Source organism: Mustelus asterias, chromosome 24 (genome assembly GCF_964213995.1).
Source record: "Mustelus asterias chromosome 24, sMusAst1.hap1.1, whole genome shotgun sequence".
Lineage (NCBI taxonomy): Eukaryota > Metazoa > Chordata > Chondrichthyes > Carcharhiniformes > Triakidae > Mustelus > Mustelus asterias.
The window spans coordinates 16,319,922-16,338,548 of record NC_135824.1 but is presented as its reverse complement, the minus strand read 5'-3'; the positions used below and the strand labels follow the sequence as shown (position 1 = coordinate 16,338,548).

At 43.8% G+C, this 18,627-nt stretch overlaps 1 protein-coding gene across 1 annotated transcript; it reads left to right on the top strand.

Annotated features, from left to right (window-relative positions):
• Positions 1-463: 463 nt before the first annotated feature.
• pdcd7 (programmed cell death 7) lies at positions 464-17,060 on the top strand. Its single transcript, XM_078241325.1, has 5 exons — positions 464-2,346; positions 4,556-4,694; positions 7,432-7,668; positions 13,264-13,348; positions 16,846-17,060. Exons 1-5 carry the CDS (start codon positions 499-501, stop codon positions 16,973-16,975), a joined length of 2,439 nt encoding a protein of 812 aa, XP_078097451.1. The 5' UTR covers positions 464-498; the 3' UTR covers positions 16,976-17,060.
• The last annotated feature ends 1,567 nt before the right edge of the window (positions 17,061-18,627 follow it).

Sequence of the window (18,627 nt, the reverse complement as noted above, 5' to 3'; positions counted from 1 at the left end):
CAGTACATTGATACTACACTTGATCTTAGCTGAAAGGCCGAGAAGCGATACTGTCTGTGTCGAGTCTGGCACATTCTCCCCGTGTCTGCGTGGGTTTCCTCCGGGTGCTCCAGTTTCCTCCCACAGTCAGAAAGACGTGCAGGTTAGGTGTATTGGATGTGCTAAATTGACCCTCAGTGTACACGAACAGGCGCCGGACTGTGGCAACTGGAGGATTTTCACAGTAACTTCATTGCAGTGTTAATGTAAGCCTACTTGTGACACTAATAAATAAACTTATACAATGTTATACAGATTGATGAATAAAGTCTATTTTGGGGATGGTCAGCCCGGCTCTAGGGGGCGCGCAAGCCGAGACTTCGATTGGCTCCTGATAAAACCCGCCCATGCCCCCCCGCTGATTGGTCATTTACATATTAACCCCGCCCCTCCTCTGCGTGGTGATTGGCCGGCAGTCCCTGTCTATCAGGTGACGTAGGGAGCCGGCTCCAGGCAGCAATGGAGCGGCCGCCGCCATTTTATCGCCATGGGCCGCCCGCTGCGGCCTTCACCCCGCACGGCCAGGGCCGACACCCTTTCTATCAGCCCGCGAACAGGAGTGAGGAGGCGGCCGGCGCCGCGTTTCCTCTCCCCCGGCAGCATGGCTTCCCTGTGCCGGAGAGAGGCCTGGCCCCGGACCGGGCTGCGGCCGGCGGAGACTGGGGCCCGCCCGCAGAGAGCTTCCCGCCAACGGGCCCGGGAGGGCCTGCTCCGGCCAGCGGCAGAGTGGATGCGTTAGAAGAGCACAGCCAGCAGTGGGATCAGGGGCAGCGAGAGCACCCAGCGGCTCAGGAGCACCCAGCAGCCAAGCACCTGCAGTGTGCCCCGCAGCCCTGGGGCCGAGAGCACCCTCCCCACCCACAGGGTCAGCACCGAGACCACCCACAGGGTCAGCAACACTCTCCTCATCTACAGGGTCAGCAACACCCAAACTACCCTCCTCACCCATTGGGTAAGCAACACCCAGACCACCCTCCTTACCCACAAGGTCAACAGCATAGAGACCACTCTCCTCATCTACAGGGTCAACAGCATCCAGACCACCCATCTCAACCACAGGGTCAGCAACACCTAAGCCATCTTCGGCAACCACAAGGTCAGCAACAGCCAAGCCAACCACCTCACTCCCAGGGCCATCCTCACCTGAATCATCTGTCTCTCTCGCAAGGACATGAGCGTCCTCCTCACCCGTGGAATCACCATCACCAAGGTTGCCCTCCCCTCCCTCAGGGTCATGAGCAGAAGGAACAGTTGCCCCAAGTGCCGGGATATGAATGCAGAGACCAAGCTAGCTTCCCGCAGGGATTTTCACACCAGGACCGCTCAACTGATCAGTATCGGGAACATTACCCTCAGCAGGGACAATCGTATCATCGCCCTCACCCTCCATATCAACAGGAACAGATGGATCCTCAGCATCGGTATCCATTCCATGAACATTTACATCCTGAGCAACATCCGCCCTTCTCTGAGAGAGCTGGAATTGCCAACAGTGTTGCACCTCCCAATCACAACACGCCTTCCCAGCATCAGAACAATCCCTGTCAGGACCAAAACCTGCTTCGTACTGGAAACTTACCTGCTGGGTATGGATCTCAAAATTCTCAGTTAATAAACCATAGCATCCATAATAATCAACAGAACTTTCCAAACTCATTGGGAGAGATACCATCTTGGAAAAATGAACACAACGTGCAGTATAACAACGAAAAGGTGGCAGCACCATGGCCCAGTGTTGCTAATTTCTCGCAAAACTTAAAAAACGCCAGTGGAGAACAACTACACAGAAATGACTTAATGACCAGGAAGTCATCACCAGACCAATTCTCTCATAATTTTAAATATACCGAATCTCTAAAAGCGCAAGATGAGTTGTGGCTTACAAGATTCTTGTCAAAACGTAGGTTGCAGCCTTCCGAGGTTACAAAGCCCAAATCTTCCCCGTTAGTTAGTGAAGTAAAGGAGTCAGTGCTGAGTGCTTGTAAACTTGTGACTGAGCTTACTGCCCTATGTCAGAAGTTGAGGCATAATGTGGAAAATGAGGCAGTTTGGACTGAATCTTATCTAAAAGCGGTTGAAATAAAGACTGCTTTACAGGAAAAACTAAAGATGTTAAATGACAGCGACTACCTCAGCGCTGTGAAAAAGAAACTGGAAAGAATCAAAAAGAAAAGAAGTAGCATTCAAAGGAAGAAGCAGGAGTGGCGCTTAGAAAAACAAGAGGAAGAGGCGAGGGCAGCGGAAAGAGAAGCAAAAATTGATGCATGGAGAATGAAGTGTGTCCGAAAAGTTGAAGAAAAAAAGAGGGTACTTAATTGCATCTTTATTGTGTTGCATGTGTGATCAGGTCACGGTGATTTGCATAGTTTAGTAATTATAAGATCCAATGGCAAAAATACATTGCATGCTAAGATAAATACAAACAGATTTGAAGTGTGCCAATTACTCAGTGTTGCAAGTACGTTAAGTCACACTGGGCATGGAGTATCCTCCATTCAGAACTAATTATTAGATATTGGGTATGGTGTAGTTTGTTATTATTTCAGATGATTGCACTGTACCACTGTTTCCCAGGTGCTGACAACTGTCTGGTGGCCATTCTCAGTGTATGATTCTTGATGGCAACTCCTCATCAACTATTTGGTTGTATGGGGCATCATAGTCAAGCCCAATTCTCAAATAGCATTGGCATGCATTGTTCGCAGCGAGGGCCACTGGATAATGATCACAAATCTCTGACCAGGCAGCTTCCATTTCTATTTCTGAGGAATTATCCCCCAGCAACTGATTTGGGGTGGCACAGTGGTTAGCACTGCTGCCTCACAGCACCAGGGATCTGGTTTCAATTCCAGCCTTGGGTCACTGTCTATGTGGTACTTGCACATTCTCCTCGTGTCTGCGTGGGTTTCCTCCGGGTGCTCCGGTTTCCTCCCACAGTCCAAAGATGTGCAGGTTAGGTTGATTGGCCATAATATGTCGCCCCTTGGTGTCAGGGGGGAGAACAGGGTAAATATGTGGGGTTATGGGAATAGGGTCTGGATGGGATTGTTGTCAGTGCAGGCTCGATGGGCTGAATGGCCTCCTGCACTGTCGGGATTCTGTGATCCGCAGGGATGGAAACTAGTTCCTTCTGGGTTGTGTAACTCAGTACCACAAAGTAAGCTGTAAACAGACAGTTGATGAATTTACAGTTATTTCAGCTGTTGAATCCTTCATATAATATGGAAGCACGTTGTATTACACATTTGTAGTTAGTTCAGTTGTAAACATTGAAATATGATCTAAAACGTTTAATACGGTTCTTCAGAAGATGGCTAAAGTTACAGTAAAATGAAATGTACTGTGTTTGAACCTTTAGTTTACTTGCATAAATATTGTACAAAATACTCAGGGATTTGCTATAAGTTACTCCAACTGCTCATTTTAATCTGGTTTAAAGCAAAATAATTTCCATATGTAGTCAAAAGTTGTGTTGCTGAAAATGTATGGTCACTGTAAAATTTTTTCAGAATTCTGTCTTACACAGTATAAAAATACATTTTTCTATTATATCATTATCACAGTCATTTACAGAAGCTGTTTTGCCATAATCATTAGTTTTCTTGTTCTATCAAATTGTTACATACAAAAAGAAATATCCAGATTTTGGACTTGTCAAAACCTAATGAATTTGTGATGTTATACTAACCAATTATGGTTTTGAAGTAAAATTAAAATTCAAAGGATTGACAAGTTATCAGGTAACGGTTTTAACTTTGTGACCCACCTTAGGCCTTTTAAGAAACTTATTTTATCGTTACTACTCTCATTCTTATACACATTCTACTTGCAGAAGCCATAAGGGAGGTTGATATACTAAATTAATATGTGCAGTGAGTAATTAAGGAATTGCTGGGGGAAATTAGCAAGTCCATGAAGTGTTGCAACAAAGAAATTTCACTTTTAAAACAAAAATTGCAAAACATACCTGTTGACTCAGTAAACCAATGGTGGCACGGTAGCACAGTGGTTAGCACTACTGCTTCACAGCTCCAAGGATCTGGGTTCAATTCCTGGCTTGGGTCACTGTCTGTGTGGAGTTTTGCACATTCTCCTCGTGTCTGCGTGGGTTTCCTCCGGGTGCTCCGGTTTCCTCCCACAGTCCAAAGATGTGCTGGTTAGGTTGATTGGCCATGCTAAAAATTGCCCCTTAGTGTCCTGAGATGCGTAGGTTAGAGGAATTAGTGGGTAAATATGTAGGGATATGGGGGTAGGGCCTGAGTGGGATTGTGGCCGGTGCAGACTTGATGGGCCAAATGGCCTCTTTCTGCACTGTAGGGTTTCTATGATGATTCAATGGAGGTGTGAAATTTGCAATAAACTTCCTTGGGTTAATTAATGGAAGAGATGTCATCATAATGTGGATAGTTTGTAGAAAAAATAAACATTCCCTGTTTCATCTCGTTTAATGTTTGATTTGTATCCACAGCACTTTGAATATCTTGATGTTCAGAGCAACAATGTTTTTGGTTTATAGGAACGTGAACTCAAAGCTGCAGCAGACAGTGTGCTGGCAGAGGTGCGGAAAAAGCAGGCAGATGCAAAACGACTAACGGATATCTTGCGGGCACTGGAGAAGCTGCGGAAACTGAGGAAGGAAGCTGCAGCTAGGAAAGGTGTGTTGGGGAGGCGATGGTCTGGAGGTATTGTCACTGGACCAGTAATGCAGAGACCCAGGTTGCTGCACTGGGGACACAGGTTTGAATCCCACCGCGGCAGATGGTGAAACAGTGAAAAATCTGGAATTAAAAGTCTAATGATGACCATGAAACCATTGTCGATAGTAAAAGAAAACCCCATTGGGTTCACTAGAATCATAGAAACCCTACAGTGCAGAACCATCGAGTCTGCACCGACAACAATTCCATCCAGGCGCTATGCCACATAACCCCACATTGATACCCAGCTAATCCCTCTAACCTACGCATCCCGGAACAATAAGGGGTAATTTAGCATGACCAATCCATCTAACCCGCACATCTTTGGACATTCAACTAATGTCCTTTAGGGAAGGAAATCTGGCATCCTTACCTGGTCTGGTCTACATGTGACTCCAGACCTACAGCAAGTGGTTAGCACTGCTGCCTCTCGGCGTCAAGGACTCTGGTTCAAATCCCAGCTTAGGTCACTGTGCGGAGTCTGCACGTTCTCCCTGTGTCTGCGTGGGTTTCCTCCGGGTGCTCCAGTTTCCTCCCACAATCCAAAAGATGTGCTGGTTAGGTGCATTGGCCATGCTAAATTCTCCCTCGGTCTATCTGAATAGGCGGCGGAATGTGGCGACTGGGAGATTATCACGGGAACTTCATTGCAGTGTTAATGTAAGCCTACTTGTGACAATAAATACACACACTTAACTGCCAGTCAGTTCAAGACAATGAGAGATGAGCAACAAATTTTGGCCTTGCCAGCAGCGTCCATTTCCCATGAAATCATTTTAAAAAAGGTAAGAAGGGAGTTGTCCGCGTATAGACATGCATTTTCAACTTCAATTCAACAAATATTTTCCACAGTGCCTGAGATTGCTGCTTCACATATGTCATTCTTTTGTGACAGCCAACATCTTTACAGTAATACAACATTGTACACAGAATGTAGAATGCCAGAATGTAGGAAAGTATGTTGTGAAGTGGACATACGGAGTTTGCAAATGGACATAGATCGGTTGAGTGACTGGGCAAAATTCTGGCTGAAGGAGTATCATGTGGGAAAATGTGAAGTTGTTCACTTTGGCAGGAAGAATGGAAAAGTAGAGTACAGCTTAAACATCAAACAAGTTCAGAATTCCAATGTGTAGATGAATCTCGATATTCTAGTACATGAATCACAAAATGTTAACGTGCAGGTACAACACGTAATTTAAAAAGCTAATGGAATGTTATCCTTTATTATGAGAGGAATTGAACATGAAAGTAAGAATTTTGTTCTTCAGTTATACAGGGCACCAGTATTGGTCTCCTTATTTAAGCATGGATGTAAATGCATTGGAGGCGGTTCAGAGGAGGTTTACTGGATTGATAAATGAAGCGGATTGTCTTATGGGCTTGTTTGCCCTGGAATTTAGAAAAGTGAGGTGTGACTTGATTGAAGTATATAAGATCCTGAATGGCATTGACAAGGTGAATGTGGAAAGAATGTTTCCTCTTGTGGGTGAATGCAGAACGGGGGGGCAGTGTTTTAAAATTAGGGGCTGCCCTTTTAAGACAGACACAAGGAGAAACTTTGTGTTGTGTGACTTTGGAATTCTCTGGGGGTGGAATCATTGAATATCAGGCAGAGGTAGATAGATCCTTGTTAGGCAAAGGAATCAAAGGTTATTGGGGATAGATGAGAATGTGGAATTTGAAACACACCACCAGCCACAATCTTGTTGAATGGCGGAGCAAGCTCGAGGGGCTGAATGGCCCAGTTCTCCTATGTTGTATATTCATATACAGCACGGCTGTTCACACCGTAAATGGTCGTGATTCAGCCCATCTGTCTGTGTCGGTTCTTTGCTAAAGCAATTCAGATCTAACCGGACTGCTCTCGCCTTTGTCCCTTATTTTACCGTTTCAAATGTTTATATGCTGCCCCCTTAAAAGATGGCCTCTGCCTCAAATTCCATTTTACCATTCCGCAGGTCATCTCCCAGAGAGTGTTATCATCTGATTCACACACAGGGTTGCAGTGCAGAGTTTACAATGCTTTACTGAACCCTGGCTAAAACATGTATTAAATCACAGTACTGTAGGATTATTATTTAGTAAGTTGATCTCCGCAAAAGCTAGCCAATTTCACAAGTTACCTGTTTTTTTCAGTTCCTTTCTACAAACATAGTATCAAATGTACAAAAAAATAAGTACGTACTGGTATTTTCACAGCGGTGCTAATAAATTTAGTTCATGTGATTTTATGCAGCCTGTGAATATGAACACAAACTCTACAAATAGATTAAGAATGGAAAAAATGCTGAGTTTTTGCACAAGTCCTGTGTTGGGGATTAAAGATGCAACGAATTTTGAATATTCTAGCATATGGAAACCTTGACCTGATTGAGTAAGATATGTTCTGATGTTTTTTATGAGAATGCAAGACTGGGGCAGGAACCATTTTCTGACAGTCTTTGTAGGAATGTTGTCTTACACTTCCAGTTCCTACTCTAACTTTGGTGGAATAAAATAATAAAGCCATAGACTTTGATAAATTCTGAATCCTAGACTATTGTGGTAATAGATTGCACTGCAATGAATTACAGTTTAAAAATTGCCAAGGTTTGCTAAGTAAAGACTCAAGCTAATGAGCACAGGTTTTCTTATGGTTTTGTACCAGTTCAACTGTAACATAAAATGAAATCAATCTGTGTGGCTTGTACAGGTGTTCAGCCTCCTCCTTCTGCTGATGAAATCTTTGAACGTCACATCGAGAGGCTGAGAAAGCTAATTAAAAAGCGCAGCGAATTGTATGATGCAGAAGAAAGAGCCCTGAGGGTTATGCTGGAAGGAGAACAAGAAGAAGAACGCAAAAGAGAGAATGAGAAAAAGCTGAAAAAGGAGAGAGAGAAACTAGAGAAGCAGCAGCGCCAAGTGGAATCCATGATGTTTGGAGATCCAGGTATTTATTTTCCCCTTTCCGGTTTCTCCCAGTTGACATTTGGGGGCAGCACGGCTGCACAGTGGTTAGCACTGCTGCCTCACAGCGCCAGGGATCCAGATTCAATTCCAGCCGTGGGTGACTGTGGAGTCTACGTGTTCTCCCTGTGTCTGCGTGGGTTTCCTCCCGGATTCTCTGGTTTCCGTTCATAGACGTGCGGGCTAAGTTTATTGACCATGTTAAATTGCCCCTTGGTGCCAGGGAGATTAGCAGGGTAAGTACGGGGGTGGGGCCTGTGTGGGATTGTTGTGGGCATAGACTCGATGGGCTGAATGGTCTCCTGCACTGTAGGGATTCTATGATAAATTCATTTTTTAAAGACAAACTGTTATTATAACAATCAAGTTAGATAAATGGTCCTTGTTTGACTGAGGATCTAGTAACTGAAGGCCAACATACAATTATACAACGTTAATGCTTCAGGTTGATGACCTCTCCTCAATATTCTGATGACCGAACATTCACCTGAAGCATTAACACTTCTTTTCTCCACAGATGCTACCAGGCCTGCTGAGTATTTTCTGCATTTTCTATTTTCATTTAGTTCCCACCATCCATGATATTACTTTATAAAGTTACTTGAAGTTTTACTTATTACTAACATTTTTATTGTGTTTGTTAACTATAGCTAGAGATGAGATCAATAAAAGAAAAGCTTGCATTCAAATAACACCTTCCATGACCTCAGAACGTCTCAAAGTGCTTTGTACTTTTGAATTGTGGTCTCTAATATAGTGCAATGTCTACATTCTATATTCAAATATCATAAACAATATTATACAGAAGGTTTGATTGTGTTACTTGCTACCACATAATTAACTTCAGATCTAAGAGCATTCTGACTAACAAACAATTGGTTTGAGACCCAAGAGAGGAATTTTTAATAGAATGTAAATATTCTGCAGGGCACCATATTTTTATAATATTTATGTTATTAGGAGTTAAATCAAATTGCAGGAAAGGTCCTTGGGAAAGATCTCAATAGATTCGAAAACAGCAAATGTGACCTTCCTATTCGAGCAAAGAGGATTGCAGAAAGCAGGAAACCACAGGCCAGTTAGCGAGCTTAACATCTGTTGTAGGAAAATTGCTAGAATCTATTATTAAGGAGGTTTTAGCAGGCCATTTAGAAAATATATCAGTGCAATTAGGCAGAGTCAACATGGTCTTGTGAAAGGGAAATCATGTTTGACTAATTTATTGGAGTTCTTTGAGGAAGTAACAAGCAACATGGATCATGAGACCATAAGACATAAGAGCAGAATTAGGCCACTCGGCCCATCGAGTCTGCTCCGCTATTCAATCATGGCTGATATTTTTCACATCCCCTTTTCTCCATAACCCCTGATCCCCTTATTTATAAAGAACCTATCTGTTTCTGTCTTAAAGACATACAATGACCTGGCCCCCACAGCCTTCTGCAGCAAAGAGTTCCACAGATTCACCACTCTCTGGCTGAAGAAATTCCTCCTCATCTCTGTTTTAAAGAATCGTCCCTTTAGCCTGAGGTTGTGCTGTCTGTTTCTAGTTTTTCCTACTAGTGGAAATATTCTCTCCGTCCACTTTATCCCGGCCACGCAGTATCCTGGAAGTTTCAATAAGATACCCCCATATCCTTCTAAACTCCAAGTACAGTCCCAGAATCCTCAACCATTCCTCATACGACAAGCTTTTCATTCCAGGGATCATTCTTGTGAACCACCTCTGGACCCTTTCCAAGGCGGCCTTCGCGACACACGACAGCGCAGAGTCGCGGAGCAGAAACTGATAGCCAGGTTCCGCACACACAAGGACGGCCTCAACCGGGATATTGGGTTTATGTCACACTATTTCACATAAATATTTCTGCTTTTTTCCTCCTGAGTCTTTATCATGCGATCCTAGAATCAGAATTTATGTCACACTATTTGTAACTCCCACAGTTGCGTGGACCTGCAGAGTTTCACTGGCTGTCTTGTCTGGAGACAATACACATCTTTTTAGCCTGTCTTGATGCTCTCCCCACTCCCATTGTTTTGTTTCTTAAAGACTGGATTAGTTGTAAGTATTCGCATTCCAACCATTATTCATGTAAATTGAGTCTGTGTCTTATAAGTTCTGTTTGTGAACAGAATTCCCACTCACCTGAAGAAGGGGCTCAGAGCCTCGAAAGCTTGTGTGGCTTTTGCTACCAAATAAACCTGTTGGACTTTAACCTGGTGTTGTTAAACTTCTTACTGCCCTTTCCAAGGCCAGCACATCCTTCCTTAGATATGGGGCCCAAAACTGCTCACAGTACTCCAAATGGGGTCTGACCAGAGCCTTATACAATTTCAGAAGTACATCCCTGCTCTTGTATTGTAGCCCTCTTGACATGAATGCAAACATTGCATTTGCCTTCCTAACTGCTGACTGAACCTGCACGTTAACCTTAAGAGAATCTTGAACAAGGACTCCCAAGTCCCTTTGCGCTTCTGATTTCCTAAGCATTTCCCCATTTAGAAAATAGTCAATGCCTCCATTCCTCCTTCCAAAGTGCATAACCTCACACATTTTAACATTGTATTCCATCTGCCACTTCTTTGCCCCCTCTCCTCGCCTGTCCAAGTCCTTCTGCAGCCCCCCCTGCTTCCTCAATACTACCTGTCCCTCTACATATCTTTGTATCATCTGCAAACTGAGCAACAGTGCCTTCAGTTCCTCCTTCCAAATCGTTAATGTATATTGTGAAAAGTTGTGGTCCAGCACTGACCCCTGAGGCACACCCCAATCACCGGCTGCCATCCTGAAAAAGACCCTTTATCCCCACTCTCTGCCAATCAGCCAATTCTCTATCCATGCCAAGATCTTACCCTCAACACCATGGGCTCTTAAATTATTTAACAGTCTTTTATGCGGCACTTTGTCAAAGACCTTCTGGAAATCTAAAATCGCGTCCACTGGTTCTCCTCCATCTAACTTCCTTGTTACCTCCTCAAAGGATCACGGGGAAGCTGTGGATGTACTGTACTTAGATTTCCAGAAGGCATTTTGACAAGGGGCCACATCAAAGGTTACCACGCAAAAATAAAAGTTCATGCTGTAGGTGGTAAAATTAGCATGCATAGAGGATTGGTTAGCTAACAGGAAACAGAATAAGCATAAATGAGTCATTTTTGAGTTGGCAAGATGTGACAAGTGGAGTACCACTGGGGTCTCAACTATTTATAGTTTATATCATTGACTTGGACAGGCTAGGAGAGTGGGCAAAGAAGAGGCAGATGGAATACAATGTGGAAAAGTGTGAGGTTATGCACTTTGGAAGGAGGAGTGGAGGCATGCACTATTTTCTAAATGGGGAAATGCTTAGGAAATAAGCACAAAGGGACTTGGGAGTCCTTGTTCAAGACTCCCTTAAGGTTAACGTACAGGTTCAGTCAGCAGTTAGGAAGTGTTTAGCAATGTTTGGTTGCTAAATTTGTTGATGAGAAGAAGGTAGGAAAATAATTTGTGGAGAGGATGTAAATCTGCAGAGAGACATAGATAGGCAGAAGTAGCTGGATTCAGAAGGGTACTGGAATGTTCTTTACTGCAAGCGAAATGGAGTATATAAGTAGGGATGTTTTGCTACTGTGTACAGTGTTGGTGAGTCCACATCTGAAGTACTGCGTACGGCTTTAGTCTCCATATTTAAGAAAGGACATAAATGCGATGGAAGCAGTTGAGAGAAGGTTCACGACTAATACCTGGGTTGGGATGCCAGGGGCGGGGTTTATCTTACAAGGAAAGGTTGGATAGATTGGGCCTGTATCCATTGGAGTTTAGAAGATTGAGAGGTGATCTTATTGAAACATGCAAGATCCTGAGAGTTACTTGACAGGGTGGAGGCTGAAAGGATGTTTCTCCCTTGTGGGAGAGACTAGAACTAGGGGATACCGCTTAAAAATCAGGGGTCTCCCATTTTAAGACCAAAATGAGAAGAAATTGTTTCTCTGAGGGATGTGAATTTTTGGAACTCTCTCTCTTGGAGGGCGGTGGAGGCAGGATGAAAGAATATTTTTAAGGCAGAGGTAGATAGATTCCTGATGAACAAGGGAGTCAAAGATTATTGGGAGAATGTGGGGTTGAGGCCACAATCTGATGTTTCTCGGCCTTTTGGCTAAGGTCAAGTGTAGTATGGTCGGCAGCCCATGGTCGGCCGCACTTGGTTGAGGTCATTAGGTTACACTGAAGCTTCATATGTTTCATATGAAGCAATTTTTTAAAGCGGCATCTTGGCCTTTTGGCTAAGATGCAAATGAGCTCAAGTCTTGGAGGAGGAACCTCCCCCTCCTCCAATCAGCTTGGCTCATGTAGATCAGGCCCAGGACCGGGTGGTTTGGTCGCTCGCCCTGTCTTGTCAGCCTGGACCTGAAATGTCTCAACTTGTTGAGACTCTGAATTGGATTTGATTTGATTGAATTGGAAAAGTATTTTTAAAAATGACGGAGCAGGCTGGAGGGGCTGAATGGCCTACTCCTGCTCCTAATTAATATGTTGACATGCAGGAACCCACTGCGATTTTATTTTACAACTTAAATTACTGATATCATCCTGATCTCAATGATTTGATCATTTCTGAGTGAGTATTTACATTGTTATATGGTATATGTTAATATATGGGCTTCTGGTAATGGTTCATTAAAACACATTGTGCCCATGAAATAACCTTGTGACCAAAACTATTTTGCTTATTTTCTGTTTGCCCATGCCGGTTGATATTTGCTGTAGCAGATCTCAGCCGCTGCAGAACTGCAAATAGAATTGTGACCCCCACTGAGCTTACATGCATGAGAACGATTTTATTCTTCCTGTCTTTTCTCATGGGAGATGTTAGTACTCCATATCCCTTGTAATTAAGAGTGTTTCGTGACTGATTGTGGAGGAATAGTTAAACTGAAAGATTATTTTTCATTTGGTTGTAATAGCCCAAATACAATGCGTAGAAGTTATCCACCTGAAGTATAGAATTCATAGAAACCCTACAGTACAGAAAGAGGCCATTCGGCCCATCAAGTCTGCACCGACCACAATCCCACCCAGGCCCTACCCCCATCTCCCTACATATTTTACCCACTAATCCCTCTAACCTACGCATCTCAGGACACTAAGGGGCAATGTTTAGCCTGGCCAATCAACCTAACCCGCACATCTTTGGGCTGTGGGAGGAAACCGGAGCACTCGGAGGAAACCCACGCAGACACGAGGAGAATGGGCAAACTCCACACAGTGACCCAAGCCGGGAATCGAACCCAGGTCCCTGGAGCTGTGAAGCAGCAGTGCTAGTCACTGTGCTACCGTGCCGCCCGCGATGGCACAGTGGTTAGCACTGATCTTTGAGGAGCTGGATTGTTGTCTACGTGGCTTTATGCCAGTCTGAAGTAAAATTTATTCCTCCTGATTGATTTTTTGGAAAAAAAATTATTTAAAGTGCTCCAGTGGACCTCAATGGAACACCAAACTCAATTAACGTAATCAAGATATTAAAATAACATTGACATATGGCATACTAAAAAACAAATGAAAAGCAATTTGTTTGTGTTTTCCTTCATTCAATAGAATTACCTTCAGACCACCCATTGCAGCCATTTCGCCAGTATTATCTGCAAGCTGAACATTCTTCTCACGTACTTATGCAAATCAGGTATGGATTAATGAACAGGTGAATGTTTGAAGCCTTTGTGTATGTTGGCCTCATTGTGTGTAATTGGTGCCTCTAAAACAATGAACAAATGGAAAGTTTACTCAAACTATTTGAATGTTTCACACAACTCAGAGATTTTTAATGGTAGCTCTCTTTCCAAACGTATCTTAAACTGGAGGGCCTTCTGCAGAATGGGATGAATTGAGAAAGGAAATTACCTTGGAGTTGAAAGTGATGACAGAAATTGGTCTGTAATTTTTCACTCAAAGTGACTATTTTGCGCTATTAAAATGAAGTCATCATGTCTGAGTCACAGAGGTTTACAGCATGGAAAAAGGCCCTTCGGCCCCAACTTGTGCATGCCCCCTTTTTTTAACCCCAAGTCCCAATTGCCCACGTTTGGCCCATATCCCTCTATACCCATCTCACCCATGTAACGATCACGAGGGGTCACGGGCTCAAGGTGAGAGGGGCGAAGTATAACTCAGATATCAGAGGGACGTTTTTCTCAGCCTGGAATGCGCTGCCAAGTAGGGTGGTGGAGGCAGGCACGCTGACATCGTTTAAGACTTACCTGGATAGTCACATGAGCAGCCTGGGAATGGAGGGATACAAACGATTGGTCTAGTTGGACCAAGGAGCGGCACAGGCTTGGAGGGCCGAAGGGCCTGTTTCCTGTGCTGTACTGTTCTTTGTTCTTTGTAACTGTCTAAACACTTTTTAAAAGACAAAATTGTACCCGCCTCTACCAGTACCTCTGGCAGCTTGTTCCAGACACTCACCACCCTCTGTGTGAAAAAATTGCCACTCTGGATCCTTTTGTATCTCTCCCCTCTCACCTTAAACCTATGCCCTCTAGTTTTAGACTCCCCTACCTTTGGGAAAAGATATTGACTATCTAACTGATCTATGCCCCTCATTATTTTATAGACCCCTATAACATCACCCTCAGCCTTCTTCGCTGCAGAGAAAAAAAGTTCCAGTCTATCCAGCCTCTCCTTATAACTCAAACCATCAAGTCCCGGTAGCATCCTAGTAAATCTTTTCTGCACTCTTTCTAGTTTAATAATATCCTTTCTTATAATAGGGTGACCAGAACTGCACACGGTATTCCAAGAGTGGCCGTACCAATGTCTTGTACAACTTCAACAAGACATTCCAACTCCTATATTCAGTGTTCTGACCAATCAAACCAAGCCTTCTTCACCACTCTGTCCACCCATGACTCCATTTTCAAGGAGCTATGAACCTGTACCCCTAGATCTCTTTGTTCTAAAAGTCTCCCTAACGCCTACAATTAACTGAGTAAGTCCTGCCCTGGTTCGATCGACCAAAATGCATCACCTCGCATTTATCTAAATTAAACTCCATCTGCCATTCGTCAGCCCACTGGCCCAATTGATCAAGATCCCGTTGCAATCCTAAATAACTTTCTTCACTGTCCACTATGCTACCAATCTTGGTGCCATCTGCAAACTTACTAACCACGCCTCCTATATTCTCATCCAAATCATTAATATAAATGACAAATAACAGTGCCCAGCACCGATCCCTGAGGCACACCACTGGTCACAGGCCTCCAGTTTGAAAAACAACCCTCTACAACCATGCTCTGTCTTTTGATTTCAAGTCAATTTGTATCCATTTGGCTACCTCACCCTGGATCCCATGAGATTTAATCTTATGCAATAACCTACCATGTGGTACCTTGTCAAAGGCCTTGCTAAAGTCCATGTAGACAACATCAACTGCATTGCCCTCATCTACCTTCTTGGTTACCCGTTCAAAAAACTCAATCAAATTTGTGAGACATGATTTTCCACTCACAAACCCATGTTGACTGTCCCTCATCAGTCCTTGCGTCTTTAAATGCCTGTAGATCCTGTCTCTCAAGATACCTTCCAACAACTTACCCACTACAGATGTGAGGCTCACCAGCATGTAGTTCCCAGGCTTTTCCCTGCAGTCCTTCTTAAACAAAAGCACACCATTTGCCACCCTTCAATCTTCAGGCGCCTCATCTGTGACTATTGATGATCCAAATATCTCTGCTAGGGGACCCACAATTTCCTCCCTAGCCTCCCACAGTGTCCTAGGATGCGCTTCATTAGGTCCGAGGGATTTATCTACCTTGATGTGCTTTAAGACTTCCAGCACCTCCTAAGTTATATGTACACTCCTCAAGACATCACTTGTTGATCCTTAAGAGGCCCTACTCTCTCCTAGTTACTCTTTTGCCCTTTATGTATTTGTAGAAGCTCTTTGGATTCTCCTTTGTCTTATCTGCCAAAAAAAATCTTGTGTCCCCTTTTTGCCCTTCTGATTTCTCTCTTAACTCTTCTCCTACACTCTCTATACATTTCAAGGGAACCACTTGATCCCAGCTGCCTATGCATGTCATGTGTCTCCCCCTCCTCCTCGACCAGGGCCGAGCTATTTATAAAAATAAATTATTAGCCATCTGACTCTGATGCTTTCAGACAAACAAACTCCACCTCTTCATCTTTCCAGGATATTTCTCTGCAGCAGTTCATTTGTTATCTGTCATGTAAAATAGTTTCTTTTTCAGGTGGGTCACTTATAATACTCAATATTTGCCAGACTCTTTATGTTGATTCCCAGAGGATGGAGTTATCGTGTTTGGTGTTAGGAATGGGTTAACAGTCACCTTCCACTTGAGTTCTAAATTGGATGTTAATCATTTAGTCGAAGTCACTGGGATTTATAAAGAGGTTACACAGGTGGCACTGGGTGTTGGGGAGAATTGTATGTGGAGTTGAATCAAAGAAATAAAGGTAGTTTATGAAGAAGCAGTACTCATGTCTCCTTTACTGAACTGCAATCGAGGCTCAAACATTTGTTACCTGCTTCACTGAATGTTTTTAAGGCAAAGATAGATTACATTTTTTAACTGTAAAGGAATTAAAGGTTATGGTGAGTGGGCGGGTAAGTGGAGCTGAGTCCACGAAAAGATCAGCCATGATCTTATTGAATGGCGGGGCAGGCTCGAGGGGCCAGATGGCCTCCTCCTGCTCCTAGTTCTTGTGCTCAGAGGTTCTACCTGCTAATGGAATGACTGAATAATCTACCATTGTGCTCGCCATGCTCAAAGCAGTTGGTTTTCCTCTGATTAATTGGTATCCCTGTTTCTTTTCCGCTTGAGATGAAGCAGGATGTTTTGGTCCCCGTCAGAAACTTGTGAAGTTATATTGCAGGTGGTGTTTTAAACTTTGTTTGCAAAGCAGGAGGAACTTTGATTTGATTTATTATTGTTAGATGTGCTAGTATACGGTGAAAAGTATTGTTTCTTCCGCACTATACAGACAAAGCATACCATTCATAGAGAAGGAAATGAGAGAGTGCAGAATATAGTGTTGCAGTCATAGCTAGGGTATAGAGAAAGAGAGAGAGGAACTGATTTGTACCTGCGATAAATGCATACTGGTGCGGTTCTGAAGAAATAGGGTTTAATATTTCTCTTTCTCTTTCCTTATTAGACAGGAATGGGATCGATATCTTGTGCCGGAAGATCATCCTGATGGAAGCAGTATTCCCCAGGGCTGGGTCTTTCCGCATCCACCCTCCACTGACACATGGGCAACTGCACTCCAACAGAATGAGAGTTGATGCTGTTCAACAGTGTTCCCTGTGGCTGAAGTATTTGTTGCTAAGTAGTATCTGTTTTATATTTAATAAAGATGGATTCACCTTGTTTAGAGTTCTGTGACTCTTTTGATACCATCCTAAATTTATCAGACTTGGTGGATTCCTCGTGGCTTTGCCAGTGGAAAGACAGGACCAAGCAAATTTTCTTCAGTACGTTAGTGATGCTGGGAGAGGTATCCTCAGTTTCTGGAGTATGTGAAGTTCCATCTCCTGGTAGGACCATACAGGTGTGACTGTGTCACCGAATAGTGGTGCCCAAGTAAGAATGTTTGACACTCATAGTGAATTTGATACAGCATCTTATTCGTGCATTTCCTGCACACAAAGAACCAAGGTCTTCAGGTGAAATGGGGTTAGAGGGTTTGCAGTAATTAGTCTGCTTCTAAAGGTTATACATACTACTATTGCTAAGGATGAGATATGATCACAGCCCTGACAAGTTATAAGATAGAAAGTTTTAACAGATGTAGAAAGAGCAGGAAGTGGAAACAGATGGAAGGTTTCAGAATTAAGAGCTGAAAATAGCAACATTTCAAATGCTGACTAACGTTCAGAATTTATTATTTGTTTGATATCCTCTTGTTCTTGTAACTCTAGTTGGGCCTGAAAATATACATCAATCTCAGTTGAATCAAATAACTTTACTGGGGTTTACTGTTGACATCTAAAGCAAATAGTAACACTTATGGATCTGTAAAATGGGTAATATTTTCCCTGCCCCTTGTCAGTGATGTAGCGAGACTCAGGCCCACAAAGGGCAAGAATCTCATTTCAATGTATTTTAATATATGTTAATTTAATTATCAGGCCCCTTGCTGTATTTTCAAACACATCAGCGAAGTTTACAACAGGTTCGCCCAGATCTGAACTTGTCATGAGGATCTCTTTTTCTCTCTCTCTCTCTCCTCCCCCCCCCCCCCACCCCTTCTCTCTCTCTCTCTCTTCCCCCCCCCGCCGCCACCCCCCCACCCCGGCCCTTTTAGTGGGGATGAGATTTGCACCCGAGGGAAAGATGCATGTCTAGGCAGTACCTGGCAATTACCCCTGGCGCAGATTGGCACAGTGCCAACCTGTTCTGGAGCGGACCCCAGCGGGAACCTCGGGGGGAAGGGGGGGGGGGGCGGGGGGTGGCATGTATGTTTAGTGGGGAGTGAGGTACTGACGATGATTGCTGGGGGAGTGGAAGAGGTGCCAACATTGATCGGGAAGGGGTGGAGCCTGTGACACCCCATTTTGGTGGGGGGAGGGGGTTATTTAGTCTGATCGGGATGCCCTGATTTCAGCGTAGCCGGATTTATCTGTGTGTTTAGGCCCCGCTCCTCAAAATGATGGCCTAAAACACATCCCCCCCTGTTTTCCCTTGACAAAGTGTCATAAGATCTGGAGAGAGAACCTGCCTGTTTCTCTGGAGAGAAACACTGGTTTTCAGTCAGACCCTGACACTTTGCCATTTCTTGGAAAGATACCTGCCTGTTGGGTGTAATTGGTTTGAGTGGCCTTCTGTCCTGAAAATTACATGATTCACTGCTACTGCATCCAGGAGAGAGTGATGGTCAATTTATTGTCATTTTAAATTGGAAGTGGTTGAAGTTGCCTTTGCCGGGGAGAGTGAG